The sequence below is a fragment of the Agelaius phoeniceus genome, chromosome Z (assembly GCF_051311805.1).
Source record: "Agelaius phoeniceus isolate bAgePho1 chromosome Z, bAgePho1.hap1, whole genome shotgun sequence".
In the NCBI taxonomy this organism is placed as follows: Eukaryota; Metazoa; Chordata; class Aves; order Passeriformes; family Icteridae; genus Agelaius; species Agelaius phoeniceus.
In genome coordinates this window covers 10,922,160-10,938,720 of record NC_135303.1, presented here as the reverse complement: position 1 = coordinate 10,938,720, position 16,561 = coordinate 10,922,160, and the positions used below count along the sequence as shown (strand labels likewise).

At 48.4% G+C, this 16,561-nt stretch overlaps 1 protein-coding gene across 1 annotated transcript; it reads right to left on the bottom strand.

Annotated features, from left to right (window-relative positions):
* Positions 1-1,002: 1,002 nt before the first annotated feature.
* LOC129133702 (serine/threonine-protein kinase PAK 2-like) lies at positions 1,003-15,971 on the bottom strand. The gene is made up of 11 exons (XM_077172146.1): positions 15,893-15,971; positions 14,962-14,999; positions 13,725-13,856; positions 12,261-12,395; positions 11,651-11,983; positions 7,670-7,782; positions 6,889-7,006; positions 6,110-6,209; positions 5,513-5,709; positions 2,449-2,586; positions 1,003-1,092 (listed from the first exon to the last, which is right to left on the bottom strand). The coding sequence occupies exons 1-11, from the start codon at positions 15,969-15,971 to the stop codon at positions 1,003-1,005; spliced, it is 1,473 nt and encodes a 490-aa protein (XP_077028261.1).
* Between the last annotated feature and the right edge of the window lie 590 nt (positions 15,972-16,561).

Below are 16,561 nucleotides of genomic sequence, written 5' to 3'. Positions count from 1 at the left end.
AGCTCTGCACCTCAGGAGACCTTGCCGAGCACCCTCTCTGATCTTTCTGCTTTCTCACTTGAGCAAGGCTCTCCTTCCGCCTAAGAGATTGCATTTAGGGATCCAAATCCAAGTGGCAGGAGCCCAAATGTTCTCCAGTCACTGCTGAAGGCATGAATCTGCACAGGATGTTTGGGCTGCCCCATTCTTCCTTTGCTTTTGCCTGCAAATGCCATTGCCCTTTCTGCCTCACCTGGAAGTGTCACAGATGTGCCAAAATGGGACAGTGGGCCAAAAAAGCAGTGTGGTCTGGAGATGATGAATGATGAAGAGTCTTCCCCACTTTCAAAGCACACCAAAGAAGCCATAAATGTCACTTTGCAGCTTTAAGAGACAACTGACAGCTCAGAAGGAAATGCTGAGCTTATTCACAGGGTGAGAAAGAATGGAATCTTCCAGATGAGTTAAAATTTCAGAAACTTTATTGATTTACAATCCTACTCTATAATCCTGTAGGGTCATATTTACAGAAAAAAATGGACAGCTACTGAACAAACTAGCCTAACCTACTGGAACTAAAGAACTAGGTCTTGTTTTTAATAAAGCTGCATCCATCTTTGTGGATAAAAATTCAATGCTGCGAGCAGAAAGAAGAAGCAGAAGAGTTGCTGACAGACAAAGGGGTAGAAAGCTAAATCAAATGACCCTTACAGCATTTACCAATTAGATTAAGAAAAAAAGATGCGTGCTTGCCTCAGGATAAAATAGAGCTACCAATCAAGAGATCCATAGACAAAGCGCAGCAGCCAACCCAACAATGCATTACTCTAAAGACCTATAAGATAGGAAGTAAATACAAACAATGTTTAGAAGCACAATAAATGGCTTCTCCTTGGTTCACATTCAATTGTGCAGAGTCCTTTGTCTTTTCTTCACATAATCCTACTCTAAATCCTACACTACAATCCTACGCTACAATCCTACTCTAAGATGCCTATGGAGTAAATAGTGCTGATGGGATGATCACAGTTTTTGCATGTCTATCCTCCTCTTCACTGAGCTGATGAGTGGTGCCAGGGTGTATGCTGGCTTGGCTGATGTTACAAATGGATGCTGTCCACAGGGAAAAAAAATAATAAAAAACAATCATTACTTTCCCAGCTCAGTGCTTCACAGGCTCAATCAGGATTGCTCTGGTTCTCAGACAGACCCAGAAAGAGGAGCAATGGGATCATCTCCCAGACGTCATGTTCAGGAGCTTGCCATCACAGGCAAACCTGGCCCAGAATCCCATTCATCCATTTATTCTGGTTTTTTGATCTTGTTGGGATTTTTGCCCTGCCAGTGCTCTAGAAATGGTGCTTCCTGTCCCTGGCGTTTCTCCCTTGCAGGAAACTCCAATGACTCACATAGGTCCCTGCCTTTGCAAGACAGGCACTGTGCTGATTCCCACAGGGAGACAGAGCAGTGTCTGCCTTTCCACGCCCTGTCCCTCATGTGCTGGATGGCACCTTCCTTCCCAGCAGGGCCAGCCCAGTGGCACTGGGCCCTGCAGTTCCCTCTCTGCCACACAACCTGGCAGTAACCCTGGCACAGTTCCCGTCTGCTTGGGCGTGCCAGGCAGCAGATGGGGCTGGGACAAGTCCCTCCCAGCTGTCCCTGTTTGTGTGGCAGAAACCTCTAAGGGTGGGCTGGGGGGCACAAAGCAGGGCCCCTCAGAGGCTCCCAGTGAGCCCCCCAAAGCCCCTCCTGCCCACAGCCAAATCTCTGACTGCTCAGCTGGGACTGGCTTCCTTGGGTTCCACCACCACCATTTCATGTCTCTGTACCCTGCATTGCTCTGCTTCAATTCTTTTGCCATTAGATAAAACTGAACACCCACCAAATTACTAAAGGGGGTGATAGAAACGGTCAGAGGACAGAGCAGCTCTCCCCTCAGGAAATGCGGAGAGAAGTGGAGTTATTCAGTTTTGTGAAGGACGGGCCCCAGGGAGACTTTGTTGCCACTTTCCAAGACTTCAGAGTGGTTTTGAAGAAAGTGGGAGACATCTTTTTTAACAGGGCCAGTTACAATAGGATGTGGGTGAATATTTTTAAACACAAAGGAGATCTAATCAGAGTAGGTCTAAGGAAGAACTTGTTTACTCGGAGCATGGTGCAACCCTGGCACAGCTTGCCCCAAGAGCTTGTAGGTGCCCCATCCCTGTAACCCTTCCGGCTCCAGTGGGAAAAGATTCTGAGCAACCTGATCTCTTTAAAGATGTCCCTGCTCATTGCAGCACACTTGCACCACAGGACATTTACAGGGCCCTGCCAATCCAGCCCAGTCTAGGATTCCTCACCTTTTCATTTGAAGAGCTCCAAGAGTGGAGGTGAGGAGGAAAGGGGCTCATCTGATGCCTTGGACTTGAGTGGAGGAGGAGCCCATCCCTCAGAGCCTGTTTCACCTGCAGCCCCTTCACATTTTACCTGCAGGAGCTCCTTGGCCGACCAGCGCTGCTCCTCGTCTCTCTGCAGGCAGCAGCCCAGGAAGTGACGCAGGCAAGGCGAGAATCGGTTGGGCTGCCGCAGCCGTGGGGTCCTTTTTATGGCTATCATGAGTTTAGCCTGGGGAAAAAGGAAACACCAGGTTCCACCAGGTCCTTTCACATCTCTAAGTGCTCTCCCACATGCCTTTGTTTAACCTCTGTTCTTCACTGGTAGTTTCTGCCCTGGCAGAGACCCAGAGATGATTTTCCTTTTCCAACCAAAAACCCAAACCCCGATGCAGCCACAGCTTTTCCACCATCCCGCAGATCTTGCCTTGGCAGCTGATTTCATTGGCTGACCTAGTTAGTGGAGCTACATCAGCAAAAGCACGTTTGCTTCTCTGAGGATTCACACCAGCTTGAGAGGCTTTTTGGAAGAGGGTCTTTGCTATACTAACCAATTCCAAGGATTAGTACATGAAAGTCATCTCTGCAGTGGTGGTTGGTCCCTTGAGCATAGGTGCCTGTGGCAGTTCCAGTTCAAAACTGGGCAGAAACACTAATTTTGTCTAGTGGTTTTGGTTCCCCAATTTAAGATTTCCCCAGTTCTTAGTTTTTGCCGGCTAATGTATTCAAGAGTGTGGTGGGTTTGGTGTTGGTCAATTATTAATATACTTACTTCCTGTCGTGAGCTAGGAAGATAGGATTAGGAGAAAGTAAAACAGGCTTAAAACTTTCAAAGAGTATAAAGAAAATGTTATGAATAGCAACTAAAAGAAAGAGTAATAGGGATCAGAATAAAGCCTTCAGAACATTTCTCCTCTTCCCAGAACCTTTTCTTTCTCACTGATAATGTAAAGAAACAAAACCTAAACTTTCCAGTCTGTTGACTACTTTGAAAACAGTCTTACTTCAGTTTACTTAGGGAGAGAAGTCCCTCTTGTTACCTCTTGTTAATCTTATGGGGACTTCTCTACAAGAGGAAAAAACAGTTTTCTTGTGGTTCTTAATTTCTTCATCAATAACAGCTGCCTGGGGAACCCTGTTATCGTAAAGTTTCTCCCATTTTCTAAAAGCTTTCCCCCAATTTGTGTATGGGCCATGTTGATCTATGGGGTATTGTTTTAAAGATGAGTTGTTCAAAAGTAAAAGTTTTCATTATCTATTTTTAAAATCATCTTTATCCCTGGGAACAGAAAATCTCCTCCTGGCAGTACAGGACTATTCTTCTCTCTTTCTCTTGTTTCAACTTCTCATACGATTATAGTTACTTTAATAGCTGCTTACTTTGACGTGGAGGCCTTTGTTCAATATCAATTTGAACTCTTCATCTCCCCATAGTTTCATGTGTTATAAGAAAAAAACCTTTTTCTTCATTGTTTCTAAGAGAATTTTAGCTCTAAAATTAAAATATTTCCTCATCCCTCCCATCTAGGACTTAACTTCTCGCTCACTGATGATAATGTTTTCATATTTATTCCTTCACATACTTATATCTTGTTCTTTTCTCTCATTCAAGGGAGGATCGAAGCACTAAAAGGATTCGTATTTTACCTCGAGCCTATAAATGGTCAGCCTAACCCCAGTCAGACTAGGGGTTGCAAACAGGAGAAACTGGGGCTAGGGGTGCAGCTCAGATCTAATCAACCAGCCCAGGACTCAACAGTGTCACCCAGGATAATAGAGAGGAAGTTCCTCCTTCCTTCTGCCCGATGGTTGTGAGTAACTTCTGCGGAGGTCAAATCCCAGCCTGGAGCCGGGGCTACTCCCGAGGCCGGTGAGCTCAGCTGGGCCCCGGGCTGGGCGCAGTGTAACAAGTAACCAAATATTACCAAGGCCGGCTCCATCTGGCTGCGCAGCACCCCCCTCTCCCTGCCCAGAAACCGATGTTAGGGGGCCGGCAGGCAGCCTGGGAGAAGCGGGGGCCTAACCCCGCGACAAGACCCGCCGGCCTGGCCCCGTAGCAGGGGCCACCTGGCCGTGTCACCTCCCTCCCAGCCGGAAGGGAAAGAAAAAGTTTCTTTCATCTTTTAACGTCTGTTTTTCACAGAGGTGTGTCCAGCTTTCCAGTGGTTAAAAGCTTTATGTCACTTCCCTAAATGTCCCTCATGTAAAACCGTAACAATGCCATAGAACAAAACTCATCAAGCTTTTTGTGCTGTTCTTGAAAACAATGGCAATTGGAAGAAAAGAAAGGAAATGCATCAGTTAATCCCCAGGGAAGGAAACAAACATTTACAATCTCATCTTCAACACAGACACATTAAGATGCCTGCACAAATGTACTGGGATGAAAATGCCTGCTTGGCCACACAGGAGCCACCTGCAGCTCTGTCTCTCAGCAGCCTGAAAATTTCAGCTTCCCATTTTTCAGCAAAAGAAAATTGTCATGGTCAGAAGAAGGAGATGTGCCATCCCTGTGGTCACCCTCTGCTCATTTGGCTACTCAAGTCAATGCCTGAATGGTAGGCCCCTCCCCAAAAGTGCCAGGTTTTGGCAGGCTCTCCACATCACCAGGCTCTGGCTTGGTGACGTGGACAACGTGGCTTGGGCTATGAAAGAAACACGGCCACTAAATGTTTCAGCAGCACTGTACAAGAAGCAGAAGAGACTCTGTGGCCTTTACACCCTCATGCCCAGGTTTCAGGAATGTTTCCCAATGAGAAGAAACTGCACGGGGGATGCAGTTCCTCTCTAGAATCCACTGTTTTAGAAACTTTGTTGGATTTGGGTTTCTTTCCTTCATTTTTGGAAAGGTAACACCACTTCTTAGATACTTGTTTCCTGTTACTGGGGCCATCTCCACAGAGAAAAGAACTGGAACCACTTATAACCCAAAGGAAAATGTTGCCTGAGAATGGAGTTTGTTTGCATGTGGTGAGGCTTGAGTTCCCCCACTGATGCAACCAGAACTAGAGCAGATGCTGATGTGTTGCAGGGACATTTTGAGGAGGGGACCTTGGTGGAAGTAGTTCCAGCAGATGGCAATGGGATTTTGTCCAATGGCATGCAGGACATGGGACAGGTGAGAAAGACAGTGGGATCAGTGAGTATTTGCTCCTTACCGTGCCAGAACTTTCGCTCCAGTAAGGAGGTTCTTGTTCTACCATTTCAATCCCCACAATTCCAAAAGACCATACATCCACTTTGGGGCCATATGGTTGACCTGTCACCACTTCAGGCGCCATCCACCAAGTAGTCCCGACTACCGAGCACCGTCTGCTCTGCTCAGGGGTGAGCTGAGCAGAGAGGCCAAAATCAGCTGAGGAGAAAGCAAAATACTGGTTTTATTTCAATTCTGTGCAATTAGGAAAGCAAGCAAAAGAATTCCCCAGTAGAAGTTGGAAAATGTGCTGTTGAATCTCTGGCATTGGCAACTTAAAAAATCCCCCCATTTTTTACACTGTCTCCAGCAGTGGCTTTTGTTCTTTGGAAGCTTTAGACTTGTAACTCCCTCCCTCTGGAAGGGACACATACAGAACAAGGCCACCCTTGACTGTTTGTTCCTTGTCCTACCTCTGTGCACGTTGCAACTGTGCCCTCAGCTCACAGCGGGTGTCCCTGCACTGCCACCAGCACCATTTTTGGGGAGCTGGCAGTCACTCAAAGCAGCCCCACAGCCACATCCCTGGAATGCTGCACCTGACCAAGAATATACTGACCCAGCTTGACAGAACCGTCGGTTCTGAGAAGGATGTTTCTGCTCTTCACATCTCGATGGATCACATCGTTTGAATGAAGAAAATAAAGTCCTTGCAGGCACTGAGAAAGAAAACAGAAACAGGAGGGCAAAAATGAGTGATGGGATTTCATCACACCAGAAAGGAAACAAAGAATCTAAAAGATTCCCTCTCCAGGGGAATGGGGAGTAATGGCAGAACAGTAATGGCCACTGAGAGGAAGAGCTTGCTGCTCCAACACTTGCAGAGCAGGTCCTTTCTGAGGAAAGGCATGTCAGCTTTTGAAAGAGCAACAGCACCTGCTGTTGTAGGCTGTCCCCTGCAAACCAGCCAGAATGACTGCTGCTGCAGTGCATGTGCTCAGAAGCAAAGAGCATTTGGGCTGCACTCCTGTCCTTTTTAGCTGAGGAGTGAGAGAAACGAGTCTCTCTTTTTTCTTTGCTGCTTGTTTCAAATCCTGCCACCAGCACCTTTGCTTTTACAGGCAAGGAATGCAGTGAAGACAGGCAAAAGTTTAGCGAGGCAAGATGGAGAACAGCAAATACAAGAGGCAGAGTGAGAGTACAACAGCAGGAGATAAGAGTACTGGCACTGAGTACAGGGAGTGCAGGGGCACTGGCAGGCCTTTCACTTCAGGTGCTTTTACTTGCCCATAGCATACCAGCCACACAGAAACAAAGCCTGGCACAGGAAATCCCTCCTGATCTGAACCCCCGTTCCCCAGACAATCTTGCCCAAGCCCTCGGAAGCACATCTCTGACCTCCCGACTGATGGCTGCAATGTGGCCTTCAAAGATGTTAGACTCATTGATGACATCTCTCAGAGTGCCTCCGTCCATGTACTCCATAACCAGACAGAGTTCCTCGCCCAGAAGGTAGCTGAAAGAAGGAAACAAGGGCATGGAGATAAACATGCATGGCTACCTTGATTTTTTACTTCCAGGTTTCTTGTTTCAGGTCCCTTTGTGACAAGGGCAGAATAAAAGGAATAGAGATCCCCTCTTGGCTGTGCATTGTGCATTTGCAATCTGCGCAGTCTCAAGGAGAAAGGAACGGCTGTGAAAAAGAAGATGTCTTAGATGGCCAGCAAGTGAAAAATGCAGTTTAGTAACAGCCCAGGTAAAAACCTGTCAGGCATGGTGTTTCTGGAAATAAGCACCTCGTCTTCCTGGCATGTACAGCAATGGCAAAGGGGCAACAATCCAAGGGAAATCATCTTTAGGATGGTTCATCAGCACTTAAGAAACTTGAAAAAATCCATCCCAAAGAAGGTGAAGGCAATGAACTTAGAGGGTATTGACTTAGGAAGATACATGTGATCCAGTTTGTGAATAATTTTGGAATAATTTTCAAATTAGGTGTGCCAGAGAAGACTCATGCAGACAAGATGCAATCCCTTCTCGTCCATTGGAGATGAGTAGAGAAATAGGAATAAATAATAATTTACAGCTCTACTTTCGGCCAGTGACCAAGCGGGTTTTTAACCTCTCACGTTTGCTGTATATAAATGCGCATTCATGGGATAAAAGCATGACCACTCACCTGTCTAAATAATTCACAACATTGGGACTCCTGTAGCACTTCATGACCTTGATTTCATTGACAGTTACTTGCTTCCTCTTCAGTCCTTGGAGATTTATTTTCTTTATGGCCACCTAAAATGACATTGAAAATCAGTAACTCGAGAAGTTGGTGGCACGAGACCACAACGCACATGGAGCGAGTGATTTTGCAATGACACAGCTGAGCTGTGCCAAACTGCCTTGTGATGAGGCACTGCAGTCATGAGGAACTGACATTCCAACAGCCCATTTCTCTGCTCCCTTGGGGGCCAGTTACAGCACACGTGGGGCCACTGACATTTTGCCTTGACCACTTGGTAACAGTGGTGTCTCAGCTATCACCAGCAAACCTCTGACCACACTCTCTGCTGCTTTGGATGGGATTCAGAAGAAGTAATCCATGCCTTAATACTCTGTGGATACATCTTGGCCTATGGGCAGGGCTTCTAGGGACACCTTGCAGATCTCTCCCTCTGTGCAGTTCCCAAGGGCAGCACTGCAGGTGGCTAAGGAACTACCAGGAACTTTCAGATGTATTTGCTGGCAGCCAGAAATGAGAATTCAGGACTCTGAAGCTGTAGCCCCAAAGAGCAGTGAGGTGCTCAAAGGCACCACCTTTGTTTTAGCAATGGAGAGCGAGCGAGCGCGTCCTTCTCTGAAAGGAACCGCTGCCCTCCGTGCCTTCCTTCCGGCAGCTGAGGAGGACAAAGTCCCAAATGTATTTTGCAGGCTGGCACCAGTCTGTGCTTCTTGTGCCTTTTCAGCACAGCTCTGCCCAAAGCTCCAGCCACAGCTCAGACCAGAGGGGAAAGCCCCTCAAGAGCAGCAGAGTTTGCAGGGCCCGTTGACATCTACCTCTCTCCCTGTGGCATTGTTGAGTGCTCGGCAAACATCTCCAAAACTCCTAGAAACAAAACACAAGCAGAGAAAGGAGAAGCCATTTAGATCTTGCAGTGAAAGCCAGCCCACACAGGAGATCTGTGCTGTAAATGTCTAAAACCTGCAGGATGCAGGAGGGCTCTGCCAGAAGGCAGATGATGCATTTTCCTCCCAAGTGCATGGGCACTGGGCCTGTCTCTGAAGTGTTGGGCTTTACTGTCTCAGCTCCTAAAGACAGCTTCTTCTTTCGTCTTGGGTTTCAGTTTCTAAACTGTGCAGTTTCTATCCTGACCACAGAGTATTTCCTTCAGCAAACTCTTGGAAAGAAATTTTCCCGAGAACTGTTAGCTCACAGCTTTGATAGGGGGTAGGTTGCTCTTTCAGGCAAGCAAGATTACTTTTTCATTAGTGGGCCAGTATGATTTAGAGACATCCAAAAATGATAAATTGACACAGAACTGTTCCATACTTGTGTGACAAGGAGACCTTCAAGGTCCTGTTCCTTGATGCAGGCAAGACCTTGGCAGCATGGAGATGTCGCTGACAACGCCTTCTGAGCCCACTCACAAATTCTGAGCAGCACTGAGAGATGGGACAATCTATGCCCAGTGTGTGAACATCTTTGCAGCTTGCCTGACTTCACGCTGGATGGACATCCCGCCAGAAAAACACCTGGCCCATGGTTGTGCAGGAGTAACTGCAGTTGGACTCACCCGCTGCCAATATGTTCCAGCTCAGTGTATTTCTTCACAGGATTTTCAATGGGGTTCACCATTCTCCCTGAGGGAAACAAAATGCAGCATGCTGACTTGAAAGCACAGATCCCAGCTTCCAGGAGGTACAAAAGGCAGCCCCACTGCCTGGGGCTCTGAGCCCTTTGGAGTTTGCTGGGTAACAACAACAACCGTAACAGCAACAGGACAGGCAGCCCTGCAGCACAAATGGCTGGCACAGAGACTGATTTTGTACAGTCCTTTGAAGAGTTCTCTTGACAGGAAAGAAAGCACAGGGAGATGCATTTCCAGGAGAGGAGGACATCTTCTCCACCTTTCAGGAATTTGCCAAAAGAATGCCTTCCCATTTGTAAACCAGAGCAGCTCATGCTAGAGCTAATTCCAAAGGGCCATTCAGCATCAGGACCCTCACCTGTTTATGAGCAGGCTGAGCTCAAAGATGCCCCTCTCCCAGCTAAGGAAGGCTCCAGCCTCTGCAGTCCCTCCAGCCCTCAGGGACAGGGCAGCCAGCACAACAAGGCTGGCAAAGCCCAAGCATGAGCACTGACAGGCACTGATGGGAAGAAGCCAGAGTGAGCCTGAGCCCCTTACAAGCTGTTGCCCCCATTCAGGACACAACAGGATGGGCTTTGAGATCAGCCCCACCGAGGCACAGATCAATGCCCTTTTTGTCCCAGCAGGTGATGGTAGACACAGAATCCACCGGGCTCTGGTCTCAGCCCCACCAGGTCTTATCTGAGAGCACAGCACTGGCAGCTGTTCCGGGCAAGAAGCAGATTCATTGGGTTGTGCTGCAGAATCACAAAGGACTTGATGTGTTTTCCTAGGGACTGATCTGAGCAGGGCTTTGGCCAATGGCTAGGATTCTAACAGTCATGGGAAAGAGTGGGAATTGGGTATGGAAAAGTGCCATTGATCTGAGGAATAGACCATGGCTGGGCTGGAGGCTCTCTCCTGAGAAATGCCTGCATTACACTTTTATCTGATCACACCACTTGGATGTGTCTCTTGGACACATCTTGACAAGCACAAAACTAGAAGATTAAATAAAAGTTGTTCTGAAAGTATTGCTTTTTTCTTTGGGGGCACATGGAAAACACCTTGTGCTCTCTATTTGTCCTGTAACCTGATGTTCTTTCAAAGTAGTTCTCTTTGACAAAAAGATAGCATTCTCATGAAAATAAACTGCAGATGTAGTAATAGTAACAGTAACAGTCATAAAAAATGACATCAGCAGGACATGTGAGGCAGATGGGCTCCTTCAGGATAGAGAAAAACAAACTCCACCAAAAAAAGTCCACAAACAAAATAAACAAATAAAACCCCACAAAAAAAAAAAAACCCCACAAACAAAAAAAAAAAGCAACAAGAAAACTGAAAACAAACACCCACAAAAACCAAACCAAACCAAACAAAAAAAAAGCCCAATAAAAAATCCCCAACCAAAAAGACAATACTCCAAAGCCAGTCCATTTCACCCAGAGTGCTCTCTCACTGCCTCGGAGCACAGCACTTCCTCTGGGGAGTCCTAAATGGCCCTGTGACACCAAACTCAGGAGGAGCATTTGGTACAGCTCTGCTGACACCTGCACACAACACACTGTCCCTCAGACAAGAAACCCCCCAGACGTACCCAGCATCTCCAGGTACTTCTCCTCAGTCTCCTGGTTTGCAGCAGCCATGCTGCTCTCAGCACTGGAGATGAACAAACTGCCCGAGATCAAGATCCCAGGTTTGACAATAGAGGTTCCTCGAGGTGATGCTGCTGCGGCAGCAGCTTTAGTGCCAGAGCCCGTGTAGATGTGCTCAACCTGGAGCACTTCTGGTGGGCACTGTTCCTGTGCCTCATGCCGACCTTGGGGCTCTTCATTGCCAGAAATTCGCTGGAAGTCTTGGCAGGCTGCCTGGTGAGATGTCAACACTTGCACCTCAAGTCAAACACAACAAAGCAGTCAGACACTACAGCTTGTCCCTGTCAGCCAGGAGTCATTGACTGTGAGAAAAGGGAAAGATTGACAGAGGATACAGACAGCTTGTTCCAATCCTCCATCTGGGTCACCACATTCCGCTGCAAAAACACCTCAAGAAACAAGGAGAGCAGGAACAGGCCAGCAGGAATCAATTTGGATGACTGCTGGCCAAAAGGCCAAGGGACGAGTTTCACTGTCAAGGGCAGCAGTGGAGATTCAGCACACCAGGAAATGTCCTTCAGAGTGACTGTGATACACACTACAGCAGGACAGCACTCAGAGGCATGGCCCCACTCCCTGCTGCTCTGAGTGGAAAGGCAAGAAAGGCAGAAACCACCAGCTTGGTGACTGCAGTGACTGCATCCCTCTTTCACTCACTTGCTTTTGCAGAGCCTGAGGGAGGGGATTAGCTTTCTCTCTGATGATTTTCATGTCTTCCTCAAGCCTCTTCTCTAATGCCCTGATCCTAGCGTCAGTTTTCTGCAGCTCGGCCTGCAGGTATTCCTTGATGTTCTGTAAACAAGGAGGGAGAGGACGCCTTATGACTGGAGTGGCTGCCACTCTTTCCCTCACCTGGTTTTGTTGATCGCCCCTCTGTTGATGGAGATTCTCCTCTTGAATTCTTCCCATGTCTTCCTTGTTCCTCCTCTTCACTGCCATGATGGCATTCTGAGCTTCGGGCAGCTCTGCTTGTGGCTCTGCCTTCATCTTCTGTACACACAAATGCAGAGCAAGTGACTGGGAGCTGCCATCAGGGTCAGCTTTTTCCTCTTGCAGCCTTAAAATCACATCTATTCAGCCACTTCTTTCTGCTTCCCTCCCCACATCTGCTTCCAGTGTAAGCCTCCTGTCCCAGGGCTGATCTCTGCAGATTCCAAGGCTCTGTGCTTCCAGTGCCTGTGGGACTCCTGGCCTCCTCAGTCCCAAGAGCTCTGGTTTATGCCCCTCTCCCTGCCCTTCCCTCTGTCCCCTGGCCAGTCAGGCTTACCTGGCCATTCTCCTGTGGCTCTTCCACCTGCTGCCTGAGCTGCTCTTCCTGCTCTCGCGCTGGGAACAGCTCTCCCTGAGTCTGCCATGGCATCTCTGCTGAAGCAATCTGCTCCTGCTCTCTCTCTAGAAGGACCTGCACAGAAAGCAAGAGAAGATGGGTTTCAACTTCCCACACGACCTTTGTGGGCCAAGACTCAAAGACTGCTGGGCTCACACGTTCCCAAAGCACTGTGCTGCTGCTCTGCTGGGTCATTCTCTGTTTGAGGAGAGGCACAGATTCCAAAGTGACCCTGGCCCTACAATCAGGGGCCATCTGGGACTGAAGCTCCAACAGCCTCTCAGGCAGCTGACAGGGAAGGTGTGGCATTTCTCAAGGGTCTGCTGAGGGCCTCCCTCTGCTTCTGCCATGTCCTGTTTGTCTTTCAGTAGTGACTGACACGCTGCCTTGTCCCACAGCTCCATCCTGGCTCTGCAGCTGGCTTCCTGGGTGAGCTCAGCCCTTGTGAGAGACACTTCTGGAGTTCAAGTTCATTTCAGGCCTGCACCAGCATTCCTGCATACCTGACATCTATACTCTTGTAAGAAATCCTGGTCATTCAGGAGATAAGAATGTGTGCAAAGATCCTCTGATAGATGTCAGAGAAACTCTATGGCCACCTCAGTATATGGAGGAGAACCAAGGTGTTTCTTCTCCCTCTTTTGTCAACTGAGAATTCTAACCAGCATTTTGACCCACGCAGCTCCCCAGCCTCAATGGTGCCCATTTCACTTCAGATACAGCAGGCACCATTGTACGATGGCCTTCCTCTTCTGAGCAACACAAGACAGCAGTCAAGGACTTGCAGCTTCACCTCCACTCCAGGCTCCAAGGCATTTGCCAAAGCTGCAGACTGCACCAAACTATGCATCAACAGAAACTGGCCGCTTCTGCTTTTGGCCTCACAAGAAAGCTTCGCGACTCCGCACTTTGTTTCTTTGGCCACGCGGGACAAGAATGGCCCCCCACAGCTGCATGGACCACACAATCCTCCCCTTGCAGCTTATCAAAAGCCAAAAGACAGCTGGCCCAAAAGAAACTGTACAAGTGAAGAACTACTCAAGGAAAGTGCTGACCGCTTTCACAAGCCAAACACACCTTTCCAGAAAGGGAAAACAAACAAACCAAGGCCTGGCACCTCCAGCACTCCCTCCTTTGCCCTTGGCCATAGCACTGCAGAAGCCAAGCGATAGAGCTTCCCTGAGCCAAGCAGCCAGATGCTCTCCCAGAGGCACCAGCCCTTTGCTGCCTCAACATGACAGCTCAAAAGCCAAGTTCTGCGGTCGCTGGCGGGAGGAAATCCCCAGCTCCTGGCAGGACTCCAGCACCCAGCATCCTCAGCCAGCAACAGCAAAGTGCTGGCTGCTCCAAACCTTGCAGCTCTGCCTTGCACTAAAGACAGCACCACACACAACTGGCACTTACAGCTTCAGAATATCCAGGCTCTGGTGTGATCACTGATGGAGGCTGGCGGTCATCCACCTCAGTTTGCTCCTCTTTGGCTTCTTCTCCAGGAGCAGCGGGAGCCGGGGGAGAGACGGCTCTTGCTTCTGTCACCTGTGGCAAGAGAGAAGCATGAGGGACAGGCTGTTACCTATCATTTAGAACCTCATGTCTTTTCAGATCTACCACCACATCTTCTAAGGAGAAATCATACATTTTTTTGGTAATGGGATTCTAAGTCACACCAACCTCACCAACCAAATTCAAATGGACTAATTCAATGGAATTCTATGTAGCTATGAATTCAATATTCCTCCCTGGCTGCTATCAGCAAGCAAGGTTGTCTTGGCAAAAGGGAGCTTTTAGTTCTTGAAAGCACTGAAATGGAAAAGTAGGAAAGTGACAGCAACGCCTTTGCTACTGCTGCTGCAGATGTGGAAAACTCAGGCTGGATCAGAATGCCATCCAGGGCTGCAAAAGGGCTGGAAACATTGTACAGAAGCATCTTTACTTGCTGGAAAAACAGGAAAATGAACAGGCCTTCTCTTCCTAACAAAACTACGAGCCAACAAACTACAAGATGGAAGTGTCACCCGCTGCAGTGTCTCAAGCCCTTGGATGCAGTGAGGGGATGTTTGGCAGAGAAACAGCCCTTGTGCTGAGCACTGTCATGCAGGGATTGATGGAAGTTTGCCTGAAGGTCCCTCAAGAGCCTCCCATTGTCCAGGCTAAAGCTCCCTCAGCACCTCCTCACTGGCCTTGTGCTGCACCCCCTTGCCCAGCTCCCCTGTCCTTCTGGGCACGCACTGCAGCCCCTCAAGGTCTTTCTGCTTCCCAGGGGCCCACAAGTGCACCCAGCACTGCAGCGGTGGCCGCAGCGCTGCCCAGCACAGGGCCACGCTCACTGCCCTGCTCCTGCTGCCCCACTGCTGCTGACACAGGCCACCATGCCCTGGGCCTTCTTGGCCACCTGGCTACACGCTGTCTCATCTTCAGCTGATCAAGGCCAGCAGAAACCCTGGCTCCTTTTGGCCCACGCAGCTCCCCAGCCACAAAGGTGCCCATTTCACTTCAGATACAGCAGGCACCATTGCAAGATGGCCTTCCTGTTCTATAATGACATCTTCCTAGCTCTACATTCTATTGCTACTGGCCAAGCTCTCAGCTTGCTCTACAATTCTTAATCACCAGGAACGTGAAATGTTCCTTTCCCACTCACCTCAGGATCAGCACCTCTGAATACACGCCTCAGGTGACCTGTAGTGGGCAGGGGAAATGAACCAGATGCTGTCAGAAAACTGCCTGGGCTGCTGAATCCCACAGAACAAGTCAACCCAAACAGAGGTGATTTCCCATTTCATAACGTCCCTCCCAGAGACACATTTGACACATTTCATGCACACAGCCAGCAAGAGACCACGTCAATATTCTTGGTTGTGCCTACACTTTGGCCTGTTGAGCCAGTAAAAGGCTACAAACATGACCAAGAGAATGCAAATTGTTCTTTAACACTCAATGCTCCTCTTCTAGAAAACACATAAAACGGCTTTTTAAATCCTCTTCTTCGGGTCTTTTTTTTTAATCAGTTGCATGCACTAATTCTCATTTACTTGCTGGAAACAGTTGCCCAGAAAAGCTTCCCCAAAATTCCCCTGAGCTGTGGTAGATGCTCACTGCTTTGGCGGTTGTACTTCCTTGCAAAGGGAATCACTATTTAAGCACTTGGTAAAAGGTCAAGTTAGACAGTCAAATCCCTTCATGACAAAATTTAGAAAGAAAGAAGCTTTCCCTGAATTCTGGGAACAACTGCAGAGTTTTTAGAAGGCATTCCGTGAAGGTCTGCCAGTCTACATTTTCCAAGGTGTCTTGCTTGTCCCAGCAAACTGAGGAAATGACAGACTCTGTTGCCACAGACTCTCCCGTGGAGGGAACAGAAGCCCTGCAGGTTGCCTTGCAAATGCTGCCCCTGTGGCTACAGACACCCCCTTTTTAGCTGAACACCTTGACAGGAGCCTGACCAAAGCAGTGGCATCCTAATGCTCTTTCTGTTTCAAAAGCAGAAACTCAGTCACTAAGAAAGAGCAGGAAGACATACAAAAGCCAGGTTAGGTTACACCCTAACCTAAGCAGAAGAAGAAACATCTACTTACGTGCGAAGTTTGTAATGAAATAGGCACCATAAGTGACGCCATATGCAGCGAAAAGGACAGGTGCCAGTCGCTCAATCATTGTAATACTGCCCTGCAAGTCTGCAGGCTGCGCGCACCCACTCAAAAAAATGAGGCTCCTGTCAGTGTGCAATAGGCCACTAACAAAAGCCTTGCCCAGGAGGATTCTCCTGAACTGAGCAAGCGCTAGGGCTGCTCTGACACTCAGGCCTTCCGTGCACCAAGGCACCCTTCTGATGTCACCACGACAATGTGGCAACCATGCCCTGACATCACAAAGCAAACGCTCCATGTTACTCTGTGAGTTTATGCCAAGCACTAACCAACCTTCCCTACAGCAAACACAAAAGAGCCTGGGAAGTTCTCCTCTGTCACAAAGCAGCACAAATTCCCCTTGTGGGCCAAAGCCTGTCATTCAAGGGATCCAAGAGGAACTCCAAGAGTGCCCCAAACACCTACAGCCTGTACCCCAACTGAGCTCTCAAATGGGACTCAAGCAAAGGAAATCACACCAAGAAAATGGCTCAAAGCATTGCCCATCTGAGAAACAACCCTTCTTTTAACTTTTTAAAGGTTTATTAAACCTTAACAAAGGACTGAATAAGGAAAGATTGCAGCACTGGGAGTCTCCATGATTAGCAGCCACATGCT

Coding starts and splice junctions, on each gene's coding strand:
- LOC129133702 (XM_077172146.1), bottom strand. CDS start 15,971: ATGATTGAGCGACTGGCACCTGTCCTTTTCGCTGCATATGGCGTCACT. Junction 11,984..12,260: donor AGCCACAGGAGAATGGCCAG/GTAAGCCTGACT, acceptor TTGTGTGTACAG/AAGATGAAGGCAGAGCCACA. Junction 7,007..7,669: donor GTTGTGAATTATTTAGACAG/GTGAGTGGTCAT, acceptor TCCTTCTTTCAG/CTACCTTCTGGGCGAGGAAC.